This window comes from Cnephaeus nilssonii (genome assembly GCF_951640355.1).
Source record: "Cnephaeus nilssonii genome assembly, chromosome: 7".
In the NCBI taxonomy this organism is placed as follows: Eukaryota; Metazoa; Chordata; class Mammalia; order Chiroptera; family Vespertilionidae; genus Cnephaeus; species Cnephaeus nilssonii.
The window spans coordinates 37,977,723-37,997,919 of NC_137078.1; the positions used below are offsets into that span (position 1 = coordinate 37,977,723).

Sequence of the window (20,197 nt, forward strand, 5' to 3'; positions counted from 1 at the left end):
AGGCGGCAGGGGCCTCCGCGCTCCTGCGCTGGGGGAGGGCCTGATCAGCAGCGGCTGCAGTTGCTTCAAGGGAGGCAGGGCTGAACCGGCGACTCAAGGGTGGGTGGCGCCACGTGAATTGCACGCTGGGCTCCTAGTCTAGATAATAAAAGTCTGAGCGACCGCTATGGCAGAATGACCAAAACGACTGGTCGCTATGATGCACACTGACCACAAGGGGCAGATGCTCAATGCAGGAGCTGCCCCCTAGTGGTCAGTGCGCTCCCACAGGGGGAGCAGCCGCTCAGCCAGAAGCCAGGCTCACGGCTGGCGATCTCAGTGGCAGTGACGGGAGCCTCTTCCACCCCCATGGCAGCACTAAGGAGCAGTGAGCTGAGCAGTAAGGAGCCTGCTGCTAAGGAGCAGCAAACCGAGCGGTACGGAGTGAGCAGGCGGGTGGTAAGGAGCAAGGGATCCCAGATTGCGAGAGGGATGTCCGACTGCCGGGGATCGGGCCTAAGCCGGCAGTCAGACATCCCATGAGGGATCCCAGACTGCAAGAGGGCGCTGGCCAGGCTGAGGGACACACACCCCCCCACACACACACCCCACACACATCCCCAGTGCACAAATTTTGTGCACTGGGTCTCTACTATGAATATAAATTGGCTCAACCACATTGGGAGCTAGACATCATCTCCTAAAGTTGGGCATTCACCTACCGTGTGAGGCAACAAGACAATGAACATAAAATTTAAGATGATGATTAGATTGGTTGACGAAAGGTTGACAAAAGGGAGATGAAAAGGAGAAAAACCATATGTAGGTTAAGTTCCTAGCTTTTGGAGGGAGATGGGGAATGGATGTCCATGGGTGCTTATTATAATGATAGATAATGATTAATCCAATGCAGTGTACCTAAGGTTTAATAAAAGAAAAAAAATCCAAAAATGTTATGAAATTTGTTCAGTAAAAATTCTGAAACAGGCATAACAAGTACTTCTGTAGATATTTACTAAGCTAATAATTATAGGAAAGGTAAAACAATATGATTAATGTTTAAAGATATGTTATTCACCACATGTATTGGGTGGTAAATTTGTCTTCTATATCTAAAATAAATTCCAAATGCTGCCACCATAACAACTTTCCAATAAATTAAGGTCTTTGTAAGCCAGGACGATAAAGCTTAATCAATTAGAAAAAAGTAATCACTGCCAAGTTTCTAAAATAGATAAATCCCAGTAATGGTATATATTAAGTAATTCTTGTGTATCAATTTATCTTCATAATATCACACTAATATTTACCTTCCAATCTAAGGTATTTATTATCATCAAATACACTCCTCCTAGGCTTTTCTGTTCTTTATTTTTTAATAGACAATATTTATGTACATAATGTTACACAAATTTTTTGTTTGTGAAAAACTGAATGTGACAATACAGCTAGTTTCAAGTAAGGTTTCATTAGATAAAAATAAGAGAAACTGAGTGTGTCAAAATAAGTACTCTCTATTCTGCTTTTCTATTAGAAGTTATTTTTTCATTAGTATGTTTTTCCTATTTAAAATTTTAAGTATCTTTTTAAAGCTTTTAACTAGTTTTTAATTTTCTAACTTTGCTGCCAAGTTTGAACTCTGCTGTATATCAAAAGTTAATATTAAATGTCATATGATTTTTTCATACTCTAATTAGAATAAAATTGGTTTTTGAAATTGAGTAGACATTGACAATTGTTCAACACAACACATTTACCTAGGAAATGATGCAGAATTAACTATTGTATTCAAATATCATTTATGCTTCTGGAAGCAACATTATTTTCACCTCTATAAACTACTCCACTCTTCCCATTTGTTTGAAAGTGTAACACATAGGAATAAGCTGATAAAAGGCATGAAAATTAACTGTTGCCAAATTTGAAAAGCAGAAAAGGAGAACTCAAGGAATCAGATGCAAAGCCCTGGAATAAACAGAGAATGCCTAGAAGGTGCCCCTACCTATCTTTATTTAAACATTGATTAAACAGGAATAGTAGGAGTTGTAGGAGACTAGAACTAATATCTATTATACTAATTAGAAACGACAGAAAAACATGATCCATTTTAGAGTCATCACTTTGTAACACTAGTTTCAGCAGAGATGTTTACCTATGTAGTCAATAAAAAATTGAGAATTTATTTAAAGATATGCCTTATTTAATAAAGTATGCAGATTTCTTTAAGAGTAGCAAGAATCAAATCTAAGCTGAAAACCATATCATACTAATTTATTGTTCAGAGTCTATGCTATGTATCATTGTCTATTACTAAGCCCATACTGTACTCACCACTTGTTTTTCTTCTTAACTATATCTCAGAGTACTGACTCACAATCAAAACATTTTGAGATTAAAAAAAAAGTCAACAAAGCTACTTAGATCTGCTTATCTATAACTAGTGGCAAAAAAATTTTCAACCTATAGCTATTCATATCTTAAAACTCTGTGAACCTCATTTCTCTTTTAAAATTCTAGTAAGTAAATGAGATAAAGGGAGGAAAAAATCAACTCAATATGTTGAACATTTTAAAATTACACAATTTAGTATATTAAATATATCTCAATAAAAAAGGAAAGGGGGAAACAGACTCAATTATGGGGCTTATAAATTGGAAAAGTTTGTCAGTTATCTCTGAGATAGTTCTCATAGTGAGAACTATGAGCACGTTTTCTTTTTTTGTGTGCTTCCTACATTTTCCAAATTTTCTACAAAGAACATGCATCACTTTTATAACTTGAAAAAATTGTAAAATCTATCTTACCCATCCTGCCTACTTTCTCATACTCCATTCCCGCAACACACCTGGAAATTTCAATCCTCCCAACACAGAGTCCTTTCCAGCATCACTGCAAAATTATATGCCACTTCCCAATTTCCCATCAAAAGATAAAATAGCCGAGGCCGGTTTGGCTCAGTGGATAGAGCGTCGGCCTGCGGACTCAAGGGTCCCAGGTTCGATTCCGGTCAGGGGCATGTACCTTGGTTGCGGGCACATCCCCAGTGGGGGGTGTGCAGGAGGCAGCTGATTGATGTTTCTCTCTCATCGATGTTTCTAACTCTCTATCCCTCCCTCTCTCTTCCTCTCTGTAAAAAATCAATAATAAAAAAAAAAGATAAAATAGCAATGTGCTGTATGTAGATGTAATATAACTAGAGCATAAATCCCTTTTGAACTTGTCAAGGGAGTGTTTTTTGAGACAAGATTAGAAATGTAAATTAAAAAACAACAACAAAGTAATTTCTTATGTCAATGATTATAATCAAGTTCTCTTAGAACAGTCAAGACATTTCTCATCCTAGGTGAAAACTGATGTCTTCTCATCAATGTACTGAGTATCTACTAAATGCCAAATACATAGCTTAGCTATACATAAGCTTAAATTTTTAAAGCTACGTTTATCTTATGAATAGTCTACAGAGAAATGTAAAATCTTTAGAAGGTTTTGGGCAAACATTTAACAACTTTCATCAGAATCAATAATTTTTAAGTGAAAAAAACCTGCAAAAACTTATTGGTACTGTTATTCCTTGTAGAACATCACACCTATTCACCATAATAAAGCACTGCCAAATTACAGACTACCAAACAGAATGTGAAAATCATTTCCCCTTGTTATAGAGGTGTCTAACAAGTAGTCTGAAGTTTATATTAAAGTTAACTCTGGTTAATTATATGTTTGGCCAATTTTTAGAAAGTTTACACATCTACCACATTGGAATGCAAAACATTTATGGACCCACAGAACTGTGGCAGCTTAAAGAATAGTGTAGTGGGCAAACATATAGATCTGAATTCAAACTCAGAGTTACAATGCAACTGTGGAGCATCCCTGAACTTAATTTCTTGATCCATAAAATAGAAATATTACCCACCCACCTTACTGGACTGTTGTAAAGAATAAGGTGTACTGGTATATAGGATACCAAGTACAATGTCTGACATACAGCAAATAATCAATAAATGTTATTGTTTTACTCTCTTCTATAAAGTAAAAACCATATCTTGTCATTTTTATATCCTTCAACAAGGCTTTAGTAGGTACTCAATAAATGTTTCTTTAAATGAAATCTCTATAATTTAAGGCTAACTACTTCAACCTCCACTTGAGCAAGTCACCTCTACTAAATAAATTCTGCTGAGAAAAGAACTTCAGATTCCCAGCACTTTATCAGGCATTTTGATGGAGATGAAACTCCATTAATTGACAAGGTAACTTTATTAGTATGTTAATATTTGGGTCTGAATTCTATAAAATTTGCCAACATTTTCATTTTGAGATTCCTTATATAGTTTTCATTAATCCAGTTTCCTTGAAAATAAACTTTTAACTTCTTTGGCCTCACAAAACTGATTAAGTTTCCTACTACATTTCAAATTTAAAAAAAAAGAAATTATCAATTAATTTTGTATTTCTAAATAGCCTATTTTAATTTTTACTACAGTAAATAAATGTTCTTCCTTACACTCTGAAGTCTCTAGACATCAAAGTTTGTGTGTAAACATTATTACATAGAAATATTATAGTAATTAACAAGACAAAGTACTGTGGTTTTAGATTTTCTTTGTCTTCCTACAACCAAAGGTTATCAATAATCCAACTCCAGTTCAAGTACTAAAGTATTGCAAATTCTGCAATATAATTTGAAAAATAATTTGAAAATGTTAAATATATAATGTTCCCAAATAAACATCAATTTCATTAAAAGTAGGGAACACGTACTTTCAGAGTGAAACAAGTATTCCTGAGACAAGATATGGCAAAGTAGCAGTTTTTAACTACTAAACATAAATCTTCAAACTTGGGACATAAATTACCATTTAAATACTTAAAATAGCTTGGCAGAGAAACATTAAGATCTTCATACTAAATGACCTTTTAATTTAAATAAATTCCAACTTAGAAGCATTTAAAAAAATTGGTTCTACTAGCAAGTTTGATAAATATTTAGTTACTATAGACTAGTTTCTTGACCCAATGAAATAATAAAATGTTTGAATAGATGGAAGTGCCCGGTGAGACAAATTTTATCACCATTTATCTTAAGTGCTGATATAATTAATCTCAGTTATTTTAATAAACATGATACAGTTCAAATGCATTAGAAATGGGAGTGAAATACACTAAGAAAAATGCCCTGGGTATATATGACAACCTATAAGGTAACACTTAATAAAAACTATTCTTTTTCTGGGTTACATTTTAGTTTATTTAAACTAAAGACTAACTAACTTTAGATGTTTCCTTACTTTGGTCCCATTTTTAAAACAGTCATATTTAAAATTTCTTATTTCTCTAACTTGCTTCCTTGTTATTGTCAAAACTGATATTATTAAAAGTTCCCAAACGTTATGTTAATACACATAAAAATGTTTTCAGGCCCAGTGTCTTTCATACCAACTGTCTATAAAATACAAATTAGGATGCCAAATATTATATAATTCTGAAGCCACTCCATTCAAAGAAAAATGCTCCTGTCGTTTTCATGTGTTGTCTTTTTTTCCCCTGAATAGGAATCTATTCATATTTCAAGATTAGGCAATGGAATGCATTTCCGATTGTGCCTCAACAAACTTCATTTTAAAAGCTCATGTAAATTAATAAAACAATAAATTTCATTCATTTCGCAAATGTGGTATGCTGTAAGACCTCCTTATAAAAAGCTAAGAATAATTAAAATACTATATAGCAACATATTCAATTATACGAAATTCAGCTTTGCATTTCCAGAGGATTCCAAGTTTGCAACAGTTCGTTGGTATATCTTGCTGAAATCTCTATTTCTGTGGAGGAAATATCAAGTATTATAATAATACTTTCAAACTTACATCTTGCACTTACACCTTACTTATGCAGAGATCTATTGAAAAATACACTTGAAAGGCAAAAAAAAAATTAGAAGCAGTTGCAGTAATTTTGACATCAAGAATCAATCCTTCAGTGTCTAAACTCAGTCTTAACTGTCCAACGCACTAAAGAAATATAACATTTTTTTTCTTCTCTTAGAAGTCTATAGACTATATTAAAAACAAATCCAAATAAGTTTAAGTCAAAAAACAGGCATGAAATTTTAATCCAGATGTAAACATCTCTGGAAAACTCCAAAGTAATGAAAACTAAATCCAACAGGGTAGTGTGAGAGACCTAAAAACAAAAACCGTGCCTACATGGTCAAATATGTAGCTGGAAATAGGAAACAATAATATTGCTACTGGACACGGACTTAATTAAGGGACCCAATTTGTTCTCATCTCCTGTGTGCCTTAGCATTTTCCCTTAGTCGACTGCTTTCTCATTTGTAAACAACTTCTGTAGCTTTTTCTCCGGCGTTCCAACGGGAGGGAAAATGAAAGTCTGAAAAGCAACAGCATCTAAGCTTCCGAATCTGAGCACGGGAGTCGCTGAGAAGGGGGATCCCATATATCACTCGGTAAAAATAGGAAGAAAAAAACGTAGCCCCCGAATTAAGAGAAAAGAAATCCAGTCACCTGAAGAGGTTGGTGAAGTCAAGCCAGCCTTTAGCAAGACACGTTTTTTAAAAAAAACAAACCACACACACACACACAAAGTTGTCTGGGGGCTGGAAGTTATGGGGGCGCTCTTTGTGCGAAGTCGGAGGGGAAGGGGAGGGACGAGAAAACAGCTTGGGAGTCATTCAAAGGAGCTGGAGCAGCGGAGAGCGGGCGCGGGCGGGGCGGGGCCGAGCGGCCGAGGGAGGGAGGGAGGGGGCGGCGGGGCGGCAGCCCACCGCTCTGACACCCGGGAGGGGGCGGGGAGCGGGCCGCCCGGGGCCGGGAGAGAGCGGACGGCGGCCGCAGGCAGAGATGGGGTCCCTCGGGTAGGTGATTAAAGCAGTGGCGAACCGGGCACTGGGCGGGGGAGGGTCCGGCTCCCGAAGGAAGCGGCTCCCGAGAGACATCCCCGAGTTCCCGCACTTAGCGGGCTAGGGGCGCGGCGGCCGCAGGGTTTCCATGGGCCCCCCGACCCCGCGCCAGGTTTCCCCCTCGGCCCCCCGCCAGCGCCGCCCGCACCCGGGCCGCGGCCCTTACCTGGAGCTCCGTGAGCAGGATCTCCCCCCGTTCGGGGTTGGACGCCATTGCACTCCGCTCTGGACTCCGCACCTGGACGCGACCGCCGCTCGCGGAGGGAGAAGGCGGGACGGGACCGGGGAGGGGGTGGGGGGGGTGAGGAGCGGAGAGAGAAAGGGAAAAACACACACAAAAAAACTTAGGGATTCATGGAGGCGCAGCCCCTGCTGGCGGCGCGGCTTAGTTCGCCCGGTTCATGGAGAGCGGCGGGGAGCGAGGGCACTCATAGCGGGCTCCCCCTCGCCGCCGGCCCGCCGCCGCCGCCGCCCTCCCGCGCCGACTCCGTCCGCCCAGTCGCTCCCTCCGGGCGACGCCTGGAGCCGCCTCTCGCCTCGCGTTGCGGGGCGCAGCGGCCGCGGCTGTAAGCTCCTCCTGTCGCACCATTTAGCTGTCACTGCGTCGCAAAAGCGGCCTCACTTGGCGGCTGCCAGGACACGTGACGGCCGGGGGGGTCGCTGCTTCGCGCCTGGCGGGAAAGGTGGGGCGGAGGGGGCCCCGCGTGGGGCGGAGCGGCCTCGACCCGAGTGGGGGGCCTGCCTGCGGACCCGGACGGGGTGAGAAGGAGAGGAGCGCGCTGGGCTCGCGTCTCGGGCGGCGGGAAGAGGAAGAAGAAAACGCGCCCGTGCTCTTGCTTGGTTCCACGGCTCCCGTTGGGAGCGCCGGAGCTCGGAGCCTACTCGCTGTATTTTGTTTGCTTTCTCCCCACCAGCCGACTTTCTCGTTTCTTGATGAACCTAAACGGTCCCCTTTCTAACTTCCACAAGCCGAAGAGTTTCGGAACTCAAGCTGTATAGATTATTCCCCTGCCCCCCATCCACCCCAGCTGTTTGTTAATCATGCTTTTTTGCCCCCTCCCCCTCCCCCGCGCGCCTTTGGACCAGTGAGGTGCACGGGGCCCAGCTGGGGTGTGGTCTGCACTTTTTAAGAAACAGAGCAGCCGCTCGCGGTATCGGGCAACTTTGAAAGCGCCGTCTTTTTGAGAGAGATCTTTTCCCAAGCGCTGAATTAGGGTTGTGTCGGTGGGACTCCACAGAATTTAGGATTTAATGAGCTGGCTTCTTGAACTGTTTTAGCTGAATTTAAACTGAAGGAGGCGGGGGCGGGATAAGAGCCAGGAATGGGAAAAAGCCAACTCTCCTTGGTGTCGTAAACATCCAAGCTAGCCTGTTAGTGACATATAGCTAAATAGTGTAAATTTAGGTTTTTGGTGTTTTGTTTTGTTTTTTTAAAAAATGACTGTATAGTATTCAGGAATGCCAATCAAGTTTCCAGCAGGTAGCTTTTGTTTTGTCTGAGCACTGAATAGATATTATTCTAGGCAACTGCCTACCTTTAGATTACCTGAGGCTGAAATACAATGGCTTTGTTAAAAGCTGCTTGGAGAAAGTGATAGGGATTCATTAGATAGCTACTTCAATAAAGGCTTAGTTGTGGTACTTCTTAAGAAGTATGTATACCATTATGTACTTGTCTTACACTCTGTGTAAGATCTGTTGGACTGATGCTGGGATTTAATGTTTATCTTTTTGTCTTCTCAAGTCTCATGCATTAATTTGACAAACATTTGTTGAAGGTCTAGACTTCTGTGACCAGATTTTCTGAACTCCTACTCATGACATGTGAAAAAGAATTTTTCTGGTGTGTATTTCAAAAGTTTTACAGCTATTTATATGTTTAATGCATTGCCTTGGTTGAGTAATTAAAATATATGAAATAACAACTCTTGGAAAAGCCAGATTATAAATGTCCTCCCTGGTAATTAAGAGCCAGACAGTGAGTGTTCTAAGGCCCTGGAGTTAACAGCTAGGATTACGAAAGAGTTCTTGTCCCTGGAGTGGTTGAGTCCTTTAGAGAAACAGACTGATGTCCAAACCAATCTGTTTCGATAATGCAGTTTTAAATGGTAGGAATGAAATGTTAGGGGAGCACTGCATGTGATAAAATATACATAACAAAACTTACCATCTTAACAATTATAAGTGTACAATTCTGTGGCATTAAATGCATGCAAATGTATTTTGCTTATTTTTTGCCTTTCCTTATTCCAGAATTGATTTAATATTGCTGGCATGCACATAGTAGGTGCTTAACAACGATGGAATTTAAAATGACCTGTAAGGATTGAGAAATACAGTCAATGGGTATTCTTTTTAAAAATAAATTTAGATACAATACAGAAAACATTCAAGTTTTTAGCACCATGGAGTTTTAGTCTAATTCTTATAAGTAAGGGGGGGGGAAGCGTAATTTACTTAGCTAATTAGGAGCATGGCAATTTAGTGGCAGAAATGGAGCCTAGAACCTACATCTAATTGCCAGTCCTGTGTTTCTTTTAACCTAGACCAGTGGTCGGCAAACTTCGGCTCGCAAGCCACATGCGGCTCTTTGGCCCCTTGAGTGTGGCTCTTCCACAAAATACCACGTGCGGGCGCACACATACAGTGCGATTGAAACTTCGTGCCCATGCCCAGAAGTCGGTTTTCAGCTCTCAAAAGAAATTTCAATCGTTGTACTGTTGATATTTGGCTCTGTTGACTAATGAGTTTGCTGACCACTGACCTAGACCATGCCGCTATAAGTACTTTAAAATAGAATCCTCATTTAAACGGAACTCAAAACATTATATACCCCCTCAAAATTTTTACCATAGAAAAACACTTCAAATTTTACATATTTCTAGTGCTAAGACAAGTATTGATAATTTTAATTGTATATATCACATGTAAATGTAAACAACAAAAATAAAAGTTTTTAAAGTTATAAGAATTATTTCTGAGATCAGTTATGCTGGGAAAAGTAGTATAATACAAAAGGGAGACCAAGACAAAATGAAAACTGCTTGATAATTTGGAAAATGTAATGGTTTAAACAGTAATTAGTTTAATTTAAGCTAAAAACTACTACCCATCTCATAGTCTCTGTTCAGGGCCAAGGTAAGGGGAAGTAGTAGTACGTGGAACATACTTATCAGAATGAAGCACACTTGAAAAAGTTTTCATGGAAACTCATATCGTGTTGATTCAGATGAGTTGTATTCAGTCCCTATTTGCAAGTGTTTTTAGGGAATCCTAAGTGTAGTTCAGCTGAAGTTATGTTCTAATTTATATTACCAATAAAACAGATGAAAGGTTTTTTTACACAGGTCCATATAAGAAGTTAAAGACCTCAAATATATCTGGATTGTATCACTAGTTATGCAGGCACCTTTAAACTTTTTTTCATAGCGATTTTAAAGGTCTTTAAGAATTAGAAATTACCAAACATATATAGTTTCAATTAACAAAAATTTGATAGAAAGTGTTATCTTGTATTTTTCATTTTAAAATGAAAATGTTATAGGAAAAATCCTAGTAGAGTTGGATTTCATTATTTTTGTTTTCTGTTATTGGTGAGAAACAGACTTTCAGATATTTAGATGATAAGAACTATATAAATAGGGAAAGGGTCAAAAAACTTTACTTTGTGAACCAAACTGTTTCTATTGCCTTGATTTTTTTAATTTTCCTTCCTTAATATTAGTAAAGTGGGTGTTGTTGTTTTTTCCAATTTTAGCTTATCCCAAAAGCATTTTTGGAGTATTGAAGGAAGATAATTTTTGGTCTTGTTGTTGTTTTGATGTTAGTGTTAAAAAAAGAGTAACGCCATACTCCTAAGTGAAATAGCAGTGATAATCAAAGCCACAGACTGCCAAAGGAGAGGCCGAATTCAGGGAGACAGAATCAGAACTACTTGATTACTCTTTTCTTATTTAAGAAATCCCTTGTAGGGAGTGTCCCTTTGTGTGCTGTATGAGGATAATTTTGAGAAGAAGATAGTTAAAAAAAAAATTCAAGAACACAGAAAAGTAAACTAGTTGTGACTAGCAGATATTTTTTTTGCGATGTCTTCTCAGCCCACATCCCCTTCTCTGAGAATTGCCCCTATTCTCAGAGAACAGGTCTCTGTAGCCATGTTGATTCTGATTGACCTAGAAATTCAGTAACCTGGGGGTGGACCATGATAGAACATCTCCAAGCCAACAAAATTCTGTTTCCAGAAATCTGGAAACAGAACACTGGAATGTTGATTAACTGGTGGCCCTGCAGTGTGAGGTGTTACGGTTCTAGGGCTAGAATGGCCATTTTCTGCCGTGTGTACAAAGATGCAGAAAAATCTACTCTTTGGAAAAGAAAAAAGTTCTTCCTTCCTGTCACTGAGAATATAGTGCTGATCAAGGCATACCTGATCTCTGTCTTCATGGAATTTATAGTTTAGTTAAGGAGATATAATGACAAAGAAGGTGGATTCAGGGGGCTTTGAATACAGGTCAGGCAATCCTTTCCTGAGTACTTCACAGGTAAGTTGAGATCTCACTGGGGAGTAAATGTTAACTGGGCAAAACATGTGTCAAAGACTTTCCAAGGAGACAGAATAACAGGTAAATAATCTAAAATGGGAGGGAGTATTGTATAAGTACTGAAAGGCTAGTGGGGCTATAGCAAAGAGATGGAGCAATAAGCAAGAACTTATAAACCATGTGTATCAGTTAGGATAGGATAGGTTATGATGAGTAACAAATGATTCCAAAAATCTCAGTGCCCTACAATAAGGTTTGCTTATCTCATGCAACATGCCCACAGCTCTGCTCCATGTCTTCTTCACTCTGTATTCAGGCTAACAGAGAGTCTCTATCTGGGATATTGCCATTATCATGGCAGAAGGAAAAGAAAAGATAAAAGGCTCTGCTAATGTGCAAAGAAAAGCAGAGATGAGAAACTATTTCTCCCAGGATGGTGGAAGAAATATAGCAGAATTGGTTCTTGATGTTTCAGCATTTGCTGGTTCTAATCTGTGGGAAGTTCAGCTACTCTATACTGTGTTTCTTCTTAGATTCTCTGTGTTCCCATAATCTTTCCTTTTGTTTAAGCAAATTGGTGTGTGTGTGTGTGTGTGTGTGTGTGTGTGTGTGTGTGTGTGTGTGTGTTCATAAGCAAGCAGCTCTAACAAAGCCATTCAACCAAAGTAAGAATCATCAGAGTAACACCACAATTCTGACTATAGGGTAAAAATAAGTAGGACCAGCAACACTATTTATTTAGTGCTGTCTTCTCTCTCAATGACTCCTTCTCTAGCCTGTCTATTATTCCCAAAAGATTCTAACACCAGCCAACATACAAATTATAAACAATAAGTATATATTAAACCTGGTATGAACCTTCTCACAGCATTTTGTTGATAAATCTATTTGTGTACTTACATTTCCTTGTAGAGTCTTGTAACATATCTTGTTCTCCTGCTAGACTTAAAGCCTCTAGTGAGGTTACATGAATCTTATGTGGCCTAGTAGGGTGTGTCTTATGAGTAGATATTGTGTGTGTGTGTGTGTGTGTGTGTGTGTGTGTGTGTGTGTGTGTGTGGTTCTATATGTATTACAGAAATATTTTAGGATAACTCATCTAGGGACTCTCTGTCCCTCAGAAAATTAGGTAAGCTTGCCTTGAATGCCCACTTTTGTAGGCTCTAAAGTCAAGAGCCTGTTTTCCCTAATCCAGTTTTTCTGATTCTCTGATGGGGTTATTTACACATGCTTGCCTCCTTTTCTCTCCCGCCACAAACACTTCCCTACTGATGGACAATTCACAGTATCCATATTGATATAGACCTAAAGCTCATACCAACTCTCCTCAAGAATTCATGAATTCATTAACTTGGTACCAAAGATTTAAGAGGGGTCACACTATACAGTATATGCTTTTTATCCTGAATCTGGGACTACCTCTCTTTTTCCACTCTCAGTAGATTAACAAGAAATTCTGCTCCTTTTCCAGGCTGTCACAGTTTAACCATACTTAGATTCTTCTGATTCTCAAGTGTTATCCCAAATAAGATTGTTTAGAAATTTCTCCTCAAAATGTACATGTTCTTCTGAAAGGGATTTCAGAAAACACCATTTTCCAAGCTTGGTACATAATCAAATGAATGGTAACATTTTGAATTTTATGTATTTGAAGTAATGAAAAATAAAGTATGTTTTAACCACTATTGAGAAGTTAAACTTTTTTTTTCTAACCCTCAGTATCCCTTGATCCTCTTAAATTATTTAAAACTCCAAAGAGCTTTTGTTTATGTGAGTTATATCTTCTGATGTTTACTATATTAGAAGTTAAAGTTGAGAAATTTTTAAAACACAAGAATACGCAAGCTCATTTTATTAGCCAACAGAGTGATGACCTCATCCCATGTCACACAGCCTCTGACAAAACTCTATCTTACACCTATAGGAGAATAAGAGTGGAAAAGGCAAGTGACATCTTAATATTATTAGAAAAATAGGTTTGACCTTGCGGACCAGACCCCCTGGACTGCACTTTGAGAACTGCTGTTTTAACCTATACAACTGCCTCCGGATTACTACAGTTTCTCTGTTCGTAAATATGGAAATGTGACCTCTTTGTTTCCAGAGTTTAAGATCTATTACATAATTACAAGCTGCTGGGCTTTTCTAGTGAAACATCAATGTGGTACATGAGAAATGTTGGTTATTGTCAAAATGAAAAAGGAATAGAGATATCAAAAAGTTTATATAAAACATGACTATTTTACTACTAGTGCTTCCTAGAGGAAAGCTCTTCTGCAACTGTAAAATGGCAAAAAATAAAATCAATAGGTACAAAGAATTAATATTGGTTATACCAAGCATTTTAAAGGGTTTGGGAGGTGGACAACAGGGAGGTGGCTTTACCTACCATCATTTCTTAAGCTCCCAGCTATTGTTCATTAATACATATTTACTATCTGAATTAGGGTAAAGCTAAACTTTTTTTAACAGACACCAAACATGGTTTAAAGAATACTGAAATTTGTTACTCCCTCACAAGGATTGCATAAGTTATTAATCCAGGTAATTAGTCTGGCTCTGCTCCACAAAGCCATCTAGGGACCCAAGTGCCTGTTATCATACTGCTCTACCATCCCCCATGGTGTTATTCTCAACAACAGGCTTGAAGCTGGGTCAAAGAACTCCATGATCTACTTTGTGGGAAGTAAAAAAGAGCCTGGGGGTTCAAAAGTCCTATGTGTTAAGGCCCAGGCTCAAAGTTAACATATATATTATTATTTAATACATGTAATATATGTAAATAACATACATATTCTCTATTGTGAGAATATAGTCACCTAACCAGGCCTAGCTTCAAATGAGGCTAAGAAATGTGCTCTCTGAATAGTCATGAGCCTACCCACAACTCTTTTACCGAAGAAGAGGGTCAGGATGGATTTTGATGGACAGTTCACAGTATCCATCACATAGCTTTATAGTCCATGATTTTTGCAATCAGCAAATGGTTCTACTTCTCAGGCTTTAAAATGAAAGCTTTCAATCTGTAACTACTACATTCTCTAGGGCACTGAGTAAATATATTCATTGTGTCAGTTAAAAAATCAATAAAAAACTTGGTGACAGCCCTGGCCAGTTTGGCTCAATGAATAGAGCGTCGGCCTGCAGACTGAAGGGTCCCGGGTTCAATTCTGGTCAAGGGCATGTACCTCGGTTGCGGGCACATCCCCAGTAGGGGGTGTGCAGGAGGCAGCTGATCGATGTTTCTCTCATCGATGTTTCTAACTCTCCCTCTCCCTCTCTGTAAAAAATCAATAAAATATATATTTTTTAAAAACAAAAAGAAAACTTGGTGACATTCCTAGCCAATGATTGTTCTCTTAGCTTGAGCTTTCTAGAACCCAGCCACCATTCCATGAGAAGCCAAAGCCTTGCGGAAAGGCTGTATTTTGGTGTTCTTGTACAGCCCATCCTTCAGATCATCCCAGCCCAGACACCAGACAGGTGATTGAGGATACCATAGCTTGGTAATAGATCTTCCAGTCTCAGCTATTCCAGTCCCCATCAATTCACGTCACCAGATGTTGGAATCATCCTATTTGAGGCCAGAGACATCATGGAAAGAGACAAACAACCTTACATGCCCTATCCAAATTCTTAAACCATACAATTTATGGGCATACTCAAGTGGTTTGTTTGTTTTGGGATGGGGGAGCAATATATATTCATGGCAATAGATAACACACATTCCAAGCTGGATATTTAGATAAGCCCACTTCTCAAATTCATTGATAGAATTCTTCTGTAATAGTTCATTTAAATTCTCTAAACTGATCAATTACAAAGTTTACCTTTTATAATTATTCACTTCTTGAGTGAAAAAAACATATGTATAGCAGACTTCTGTAATCACAGAATCTAGTATATATGTAAAGCTCATTATGAGTATAAAGTACTTGATGAGAACTTGTTTGATAATTTTGTTATTTATAATACAAGTATATATGTAACCATTTTTCATATACATATAGCTTATTACAGTCTGGCTGAAAAGATGTGCAAGTTCCAATTAAAAATAACTGCTACTTATAAAAACAACTTTAAACTATATCACTTTATAAAGATTCTTATGAAAAGTTTCCTATTAAAGATACTATTTTGGAAAACAGTACTACAGTCATTTGCATATCTATTTTTATATGCTGGTAAGTCACATGATCTGTGTATTGCTTTTACAGTTTAACTGTAAGCCTTTCACCAAATGAAATTTTATTTTTGAAGTATCTAATCACCACAGACATACTTACGCAAGTATTTTGAATGATGCAAAATATAAGATCCACATTTCAATTGCTTTACTGTGTTGCCTATAACAACTAGAGCTTCCTAAAGTTCTCCTTTATTAGACCAAAATGTGGATGATTCAAATACCATGCTTCAGCTGCCTTCATCATTTGAATGAGATAAGCTCTCAGCAAGAACTATTCAAGAAGCTATGGTTCAAACTGTGTTATCCTGCTATAAAGCAATCTGCTAAACATTTCTGAAGCAATTTAGACAGCTGTGACTTGGTTGCAAACAATGTGGACATTTAATCTATTGACTTGAAATTGGGGCTACAGAGAAGATATTCAAGAGTTTTCTCATGAGTTCATTTGCCACATAGAAAAACACTTCGTATTTTTTATGTGCCAAGAATGGAAACCTGTGAACTATCTATATTAAAGAATAAAAATGACTGATCTTATAAATTGTTTTTTTATTAAAATATGTAGTATTGTAGATATAATGATATTATACCACCTACTGTAGGTCTAAACATTATTTTAAGGGATTTTACTCAAAAGAATATGACATGCTTTTAATTTTGTTCCAGGTTATATTTGCCTTAGTATAAATTCTTCATAAAATATTGGTAAATGGATTGCCTATATTATTAACATCCTCTTTTCACTGTTTTCTATGCTGATAAAATCTGTATTTGGAGTAAATAATTATTCACCTATGAATGCATTCCTTCCTGACTTGAAACACAATTCAAAAAATCTACTGAGACAGTTAATAAAATATTACACTAATCAACTATACTATAATCTTTATACTGATCTACCATATTAAAATTTGAAATTCACTATAATATATTCATCAGTATGTGAATAAAGATAAACATAGAGGTTTATCAAAAAGAATAAATGCTCATTTTTTTCCTTTTTTTCAGTCAGTTATTTTTATAGATATGATTTAGGCTGTGACTATAATATGTCAAAATTCACTATGTGGACATTATTCGGATATAACTGTACAATGTCAAAATAGAGTTATATTTGTTTTACATAACCAGTAGGTGAGTTAGATTTTCTCATTTTCAACTTCTTGGTTTAGCATTATATGAGTATAGTTAACAGAATAATCTACACGAATAAAAGAGAAATATGCAAATTGACTATCTCTGCGATGCCCACCAGCCAATCAGGAGTGAGTATGCAAATTAACCCAACAAAGAGTGTGGGTTAATTTGCATACACAGGCGTGGAGAGGCCGGGCGGGGCAGGATACCTGCTATGAGGGGGAGGGCAGGGGGCGGAGGGAGCTACAGGAGCGGTGCTCCGGCTGGAGTGAACACTGAAGGCTCCGGCTAGAGTGAAGGCCTGGGTCCCGGGTGCCAGAAGAAAAGTGGTGCCAGCAGCCAGGGGAAGGAAGGCCTATTCTTGCACGAATTTTCGTGCAACGGGCCTCTAGTGAAGCAAATAATTTCTTAGACTCTGCTGATTATTTAACAGATTTTACATTACTTCGAATTTTCACTTTTGAGTTGTCTTTCTAAAACAACCTTCTAATGCATTTTTCTCCTCCCACTGTTTTGTGATACAGACTAACTATTCTAGTAATAGCTGCTCTGAATGAATAATTTTTTATCAGCACCTATTTTACTTGCCCTAAGCACCAAGTGAAAGTGATCTCAGTTGAGCCTTGCCCTATCACTTGAACGCTGAAAGAATTGAAATTCCTTAGCTACAATGATACAGTCAACTCATTTATTTTTCTTTGAAAGGAAAATGAAGCCAGAAGCTATAAGACTACTATAAAAAATAAAGCTAACTCAAAGTGTTAAAGATTTGCTTTGTTATTTGTAGGCAGTTCATATAAGACATCCTTTGCCTAAGGCAATGTTAATGGATGAAAGATAGGACATTCCTGGGAAAGATTTGAAGTGTGATAGTCAGGATTTTCTACATATTCATCCCCTCTACACTTGCTGTGATATTGATGTGGTCTCTGATGGAGACTAGCATATAGACAAATGGTAGTTATATCTATAAATGGCAAAATGTTTTTCAATATACCATCATTTTTTCCCTGATATAGGCTCCCTGCCTTCCCTTACCTCCTTCTATACCACATGTAGTTAGAAATTACTTGAAATGGATTGGTAACGTAAGACATATAGAATAAGGGTGATATCACACAGCTATCGCATCAACTCATTTTAGGGTTTAAAAAAATATACATATATATATACTTTTTTCCCTTTATTGATTGATTCATTTTAGAGAGAAAGAGAAAGGGAGGGAGGAAGGGGAAAAGAGAGAGAAACATTGATTTATTCTCCACTTACTTACACATTCATTGGTTGAGTCTTGTATGTGCCCTGACTGGGGATTGAACCCACAACCTTGGTGTATCAGGACAATGCGCCAACCAACTGAGCTACTTGGCCAGTATATATGTGTGTATGTGTGTGTGTGTGTGTGTGTGTGTGTGTGTGTGTGTGTGTACACTTTTAAAAATTCTGGCCCTGGCCAGTTTGGCTCAGTGTATAGAGAGTCAGCATGTGGACTCAAGTGTCTCAGGTTTGATTCTGGTCAAGGGCACGTACCTTGGTTGCAGATTCCTCCCCAGCCCTGGCCCTGGTCAGGGCTCGTGCAGGAGGCAGCCAATTAATGTGTTTCTTTCACATTAATGGTTCTCTTTGTCTTTCCCTCTCTCTTCCACTCTCTCTAAAAATCAATGGAGAAATGGCCTCAGATGAGAATTAAAAAAAAAAAAATATTCTGTAATTCTAAGGTGAATTGTACTTAACCAATCCCAAGAGAACAATCCTAACTTTAAAATTTTCAAAAGAAAAATCCATATATTTGAAGATTAAAAATGGTGGCAGAGTAGGAGGATGCTGCACAGACATGCTCCCAGGAACAAGCTGGAATTACAACTGAAATGTGGAAAGGCTTCCTGAATAATTAATGGAAAACTCACAGGAGAGAACCCTGATACCCAAGGACTGAAGGTGGAGACCTCATAGAGACTGGTAGGAGGGGTGGAGGTGTGAAAGGGCTGGTGGGGCACCCACAGACAGCAACTGAAGTCCTGTGGAGATATCTCAGCTATAGGGGGATGCCACTGAGAACTCTGGGATCTAATCCCAAACCTGGGCTCCCCAGCAGAGAGCACCAAACTAAGGAGGGTACCCACATAACATCTAGCTGTGAAAAGCAGTGGGGTGCTGTCTGCCAGGGAGTGGCAGCTGAAAGTTTGGGCACCCTCTTAAAGGGCCAATGCACAAAAATTCCCTGCCACCCACCTTGTGCTCTGGCAGAGGGAGGGTGAAATGGACTGGAGCTGTGATAGCAGAACCCAGGATTGGGGACTTGGGGGATAGAGCTCAGAAGGCAGACACCCCAAGTTTCCTGGGCTGAGTCATTCCCTCACACAATGGAGGAATCTTTCCCACATGGACATCTGCCTTGCCTGGGGAAGACATTCAACACACCCTATTGGAAAACTCCTTGCCCTGAGGCTACTTAAGAGATTAAAAGTAACAATTAGCCTCCAGGCAGAAGCAACTGCCCCATCCTGTTGACAAAATTTTCACCACACCTGAGGATGATTGCCTGGGGGCAATTCAAGTCAGAATCCTATTAGTCTGTAGCCAGAGGTGGTCTCTGAAGGCTCTGAGTCTTAGCCTGATCCAATTAGTCAGAAACAGGCTTTAACACTGTCCTGCACTAGAGATTGAGAGGTATGGAGGATCTACCTAAAACATAGTCACAATCGAAAACAATCAAAATGAGGAAACAAAGAAACAACCCTTAAATGAAAGAACTAGTGAATTCTCCAGAAGAAGAGATAAATGAAGCAGAGATAAATTTATCTGAAACAGAGTTCAAAGTAATAATGTTAAAAAGGCTCAACAGTATTAAAAAAAAGATATAGTAACTATGAAAAAAGAACAGTCTGAGATAAAGAATGACATAATACAAATAAACACTCTGGAAGGAATACACAGAAGATTAGGGGAAGCTGAGGATCGAATCAGTGAATTAGAAGACAGAGTTGAAAATATCACTCAATTAGAGAACCAAAAAGAAAAAACAATTAAAAAAACAGGACAACTTAAGGAAGCTGTGGGACAATGTGAAACGTAACAATATTAGAATAGTAGGTATGGCAGAAGAGGCAGAAAGGGAGAAAGGAATAGAGAAGGTGTTTGAAGAAATAATGGTAGAAAACTTCCCTAACCTGGTAAAGGAAAAAGTCACACAAGTTCAGGAGGCACAGAGAACACCAAACAAGAAGAACCCAACCAGACCCACACCCAGACACATCATAATTAAAATGCCAAAAGTTAAAGACAGAGAATCTTTTTTTAAAAAAAAAAATACATTTTTATTGATTTCAGAGAGGAAGGAAAAGGGAGAGAGAGATAGAAACATCAATGATGAGAGAGAATCATTGACTGGCTGCCTCCTGCCAGAATCATTGACTGGCTGCCTCC

General features: G+C 38.6%; 1 protein-coding gene and 1 long non-coding RNA gene across 2 annotated transcripts in view; one reads left to right on the top strand and one right to left on the bottom strand.

Annotated features, from left to right (window-relative positions):
* The window catches only part of PKN2 (protein kinase N2), a 142,098-nt gene extending 133,971 nt beyond the window's left edge, over positions 1–8,127 (bottom strand). Inside the window, exon 1 of the mRNA XM_079777089.1 lies at positions 7,071–8,127. Within this exon, the coding sequence (XP_079633215.1) occupies positions 7,071–7,118 (48 nt within the window). The 5' untranslated portion in view covers positions 7,119–8,127. The remainder of the gene's footprint in view (positions 1–7,070) is intronic.
* LOC307103129 overlaps positions 1,407–20,197 on the top strand; it is a 38,417-nt gene continuing 19,626 nt past the window's right edge. The window contains exon 1 of the long non-coding RNA XR_013813784.1: positions 1,407–6,859. This is a non-coding gene — a long non-coding RNA (uncharacterized lncRNA). The remainder of the gene's footprint in view (positions 6,860–20,197) is intronic.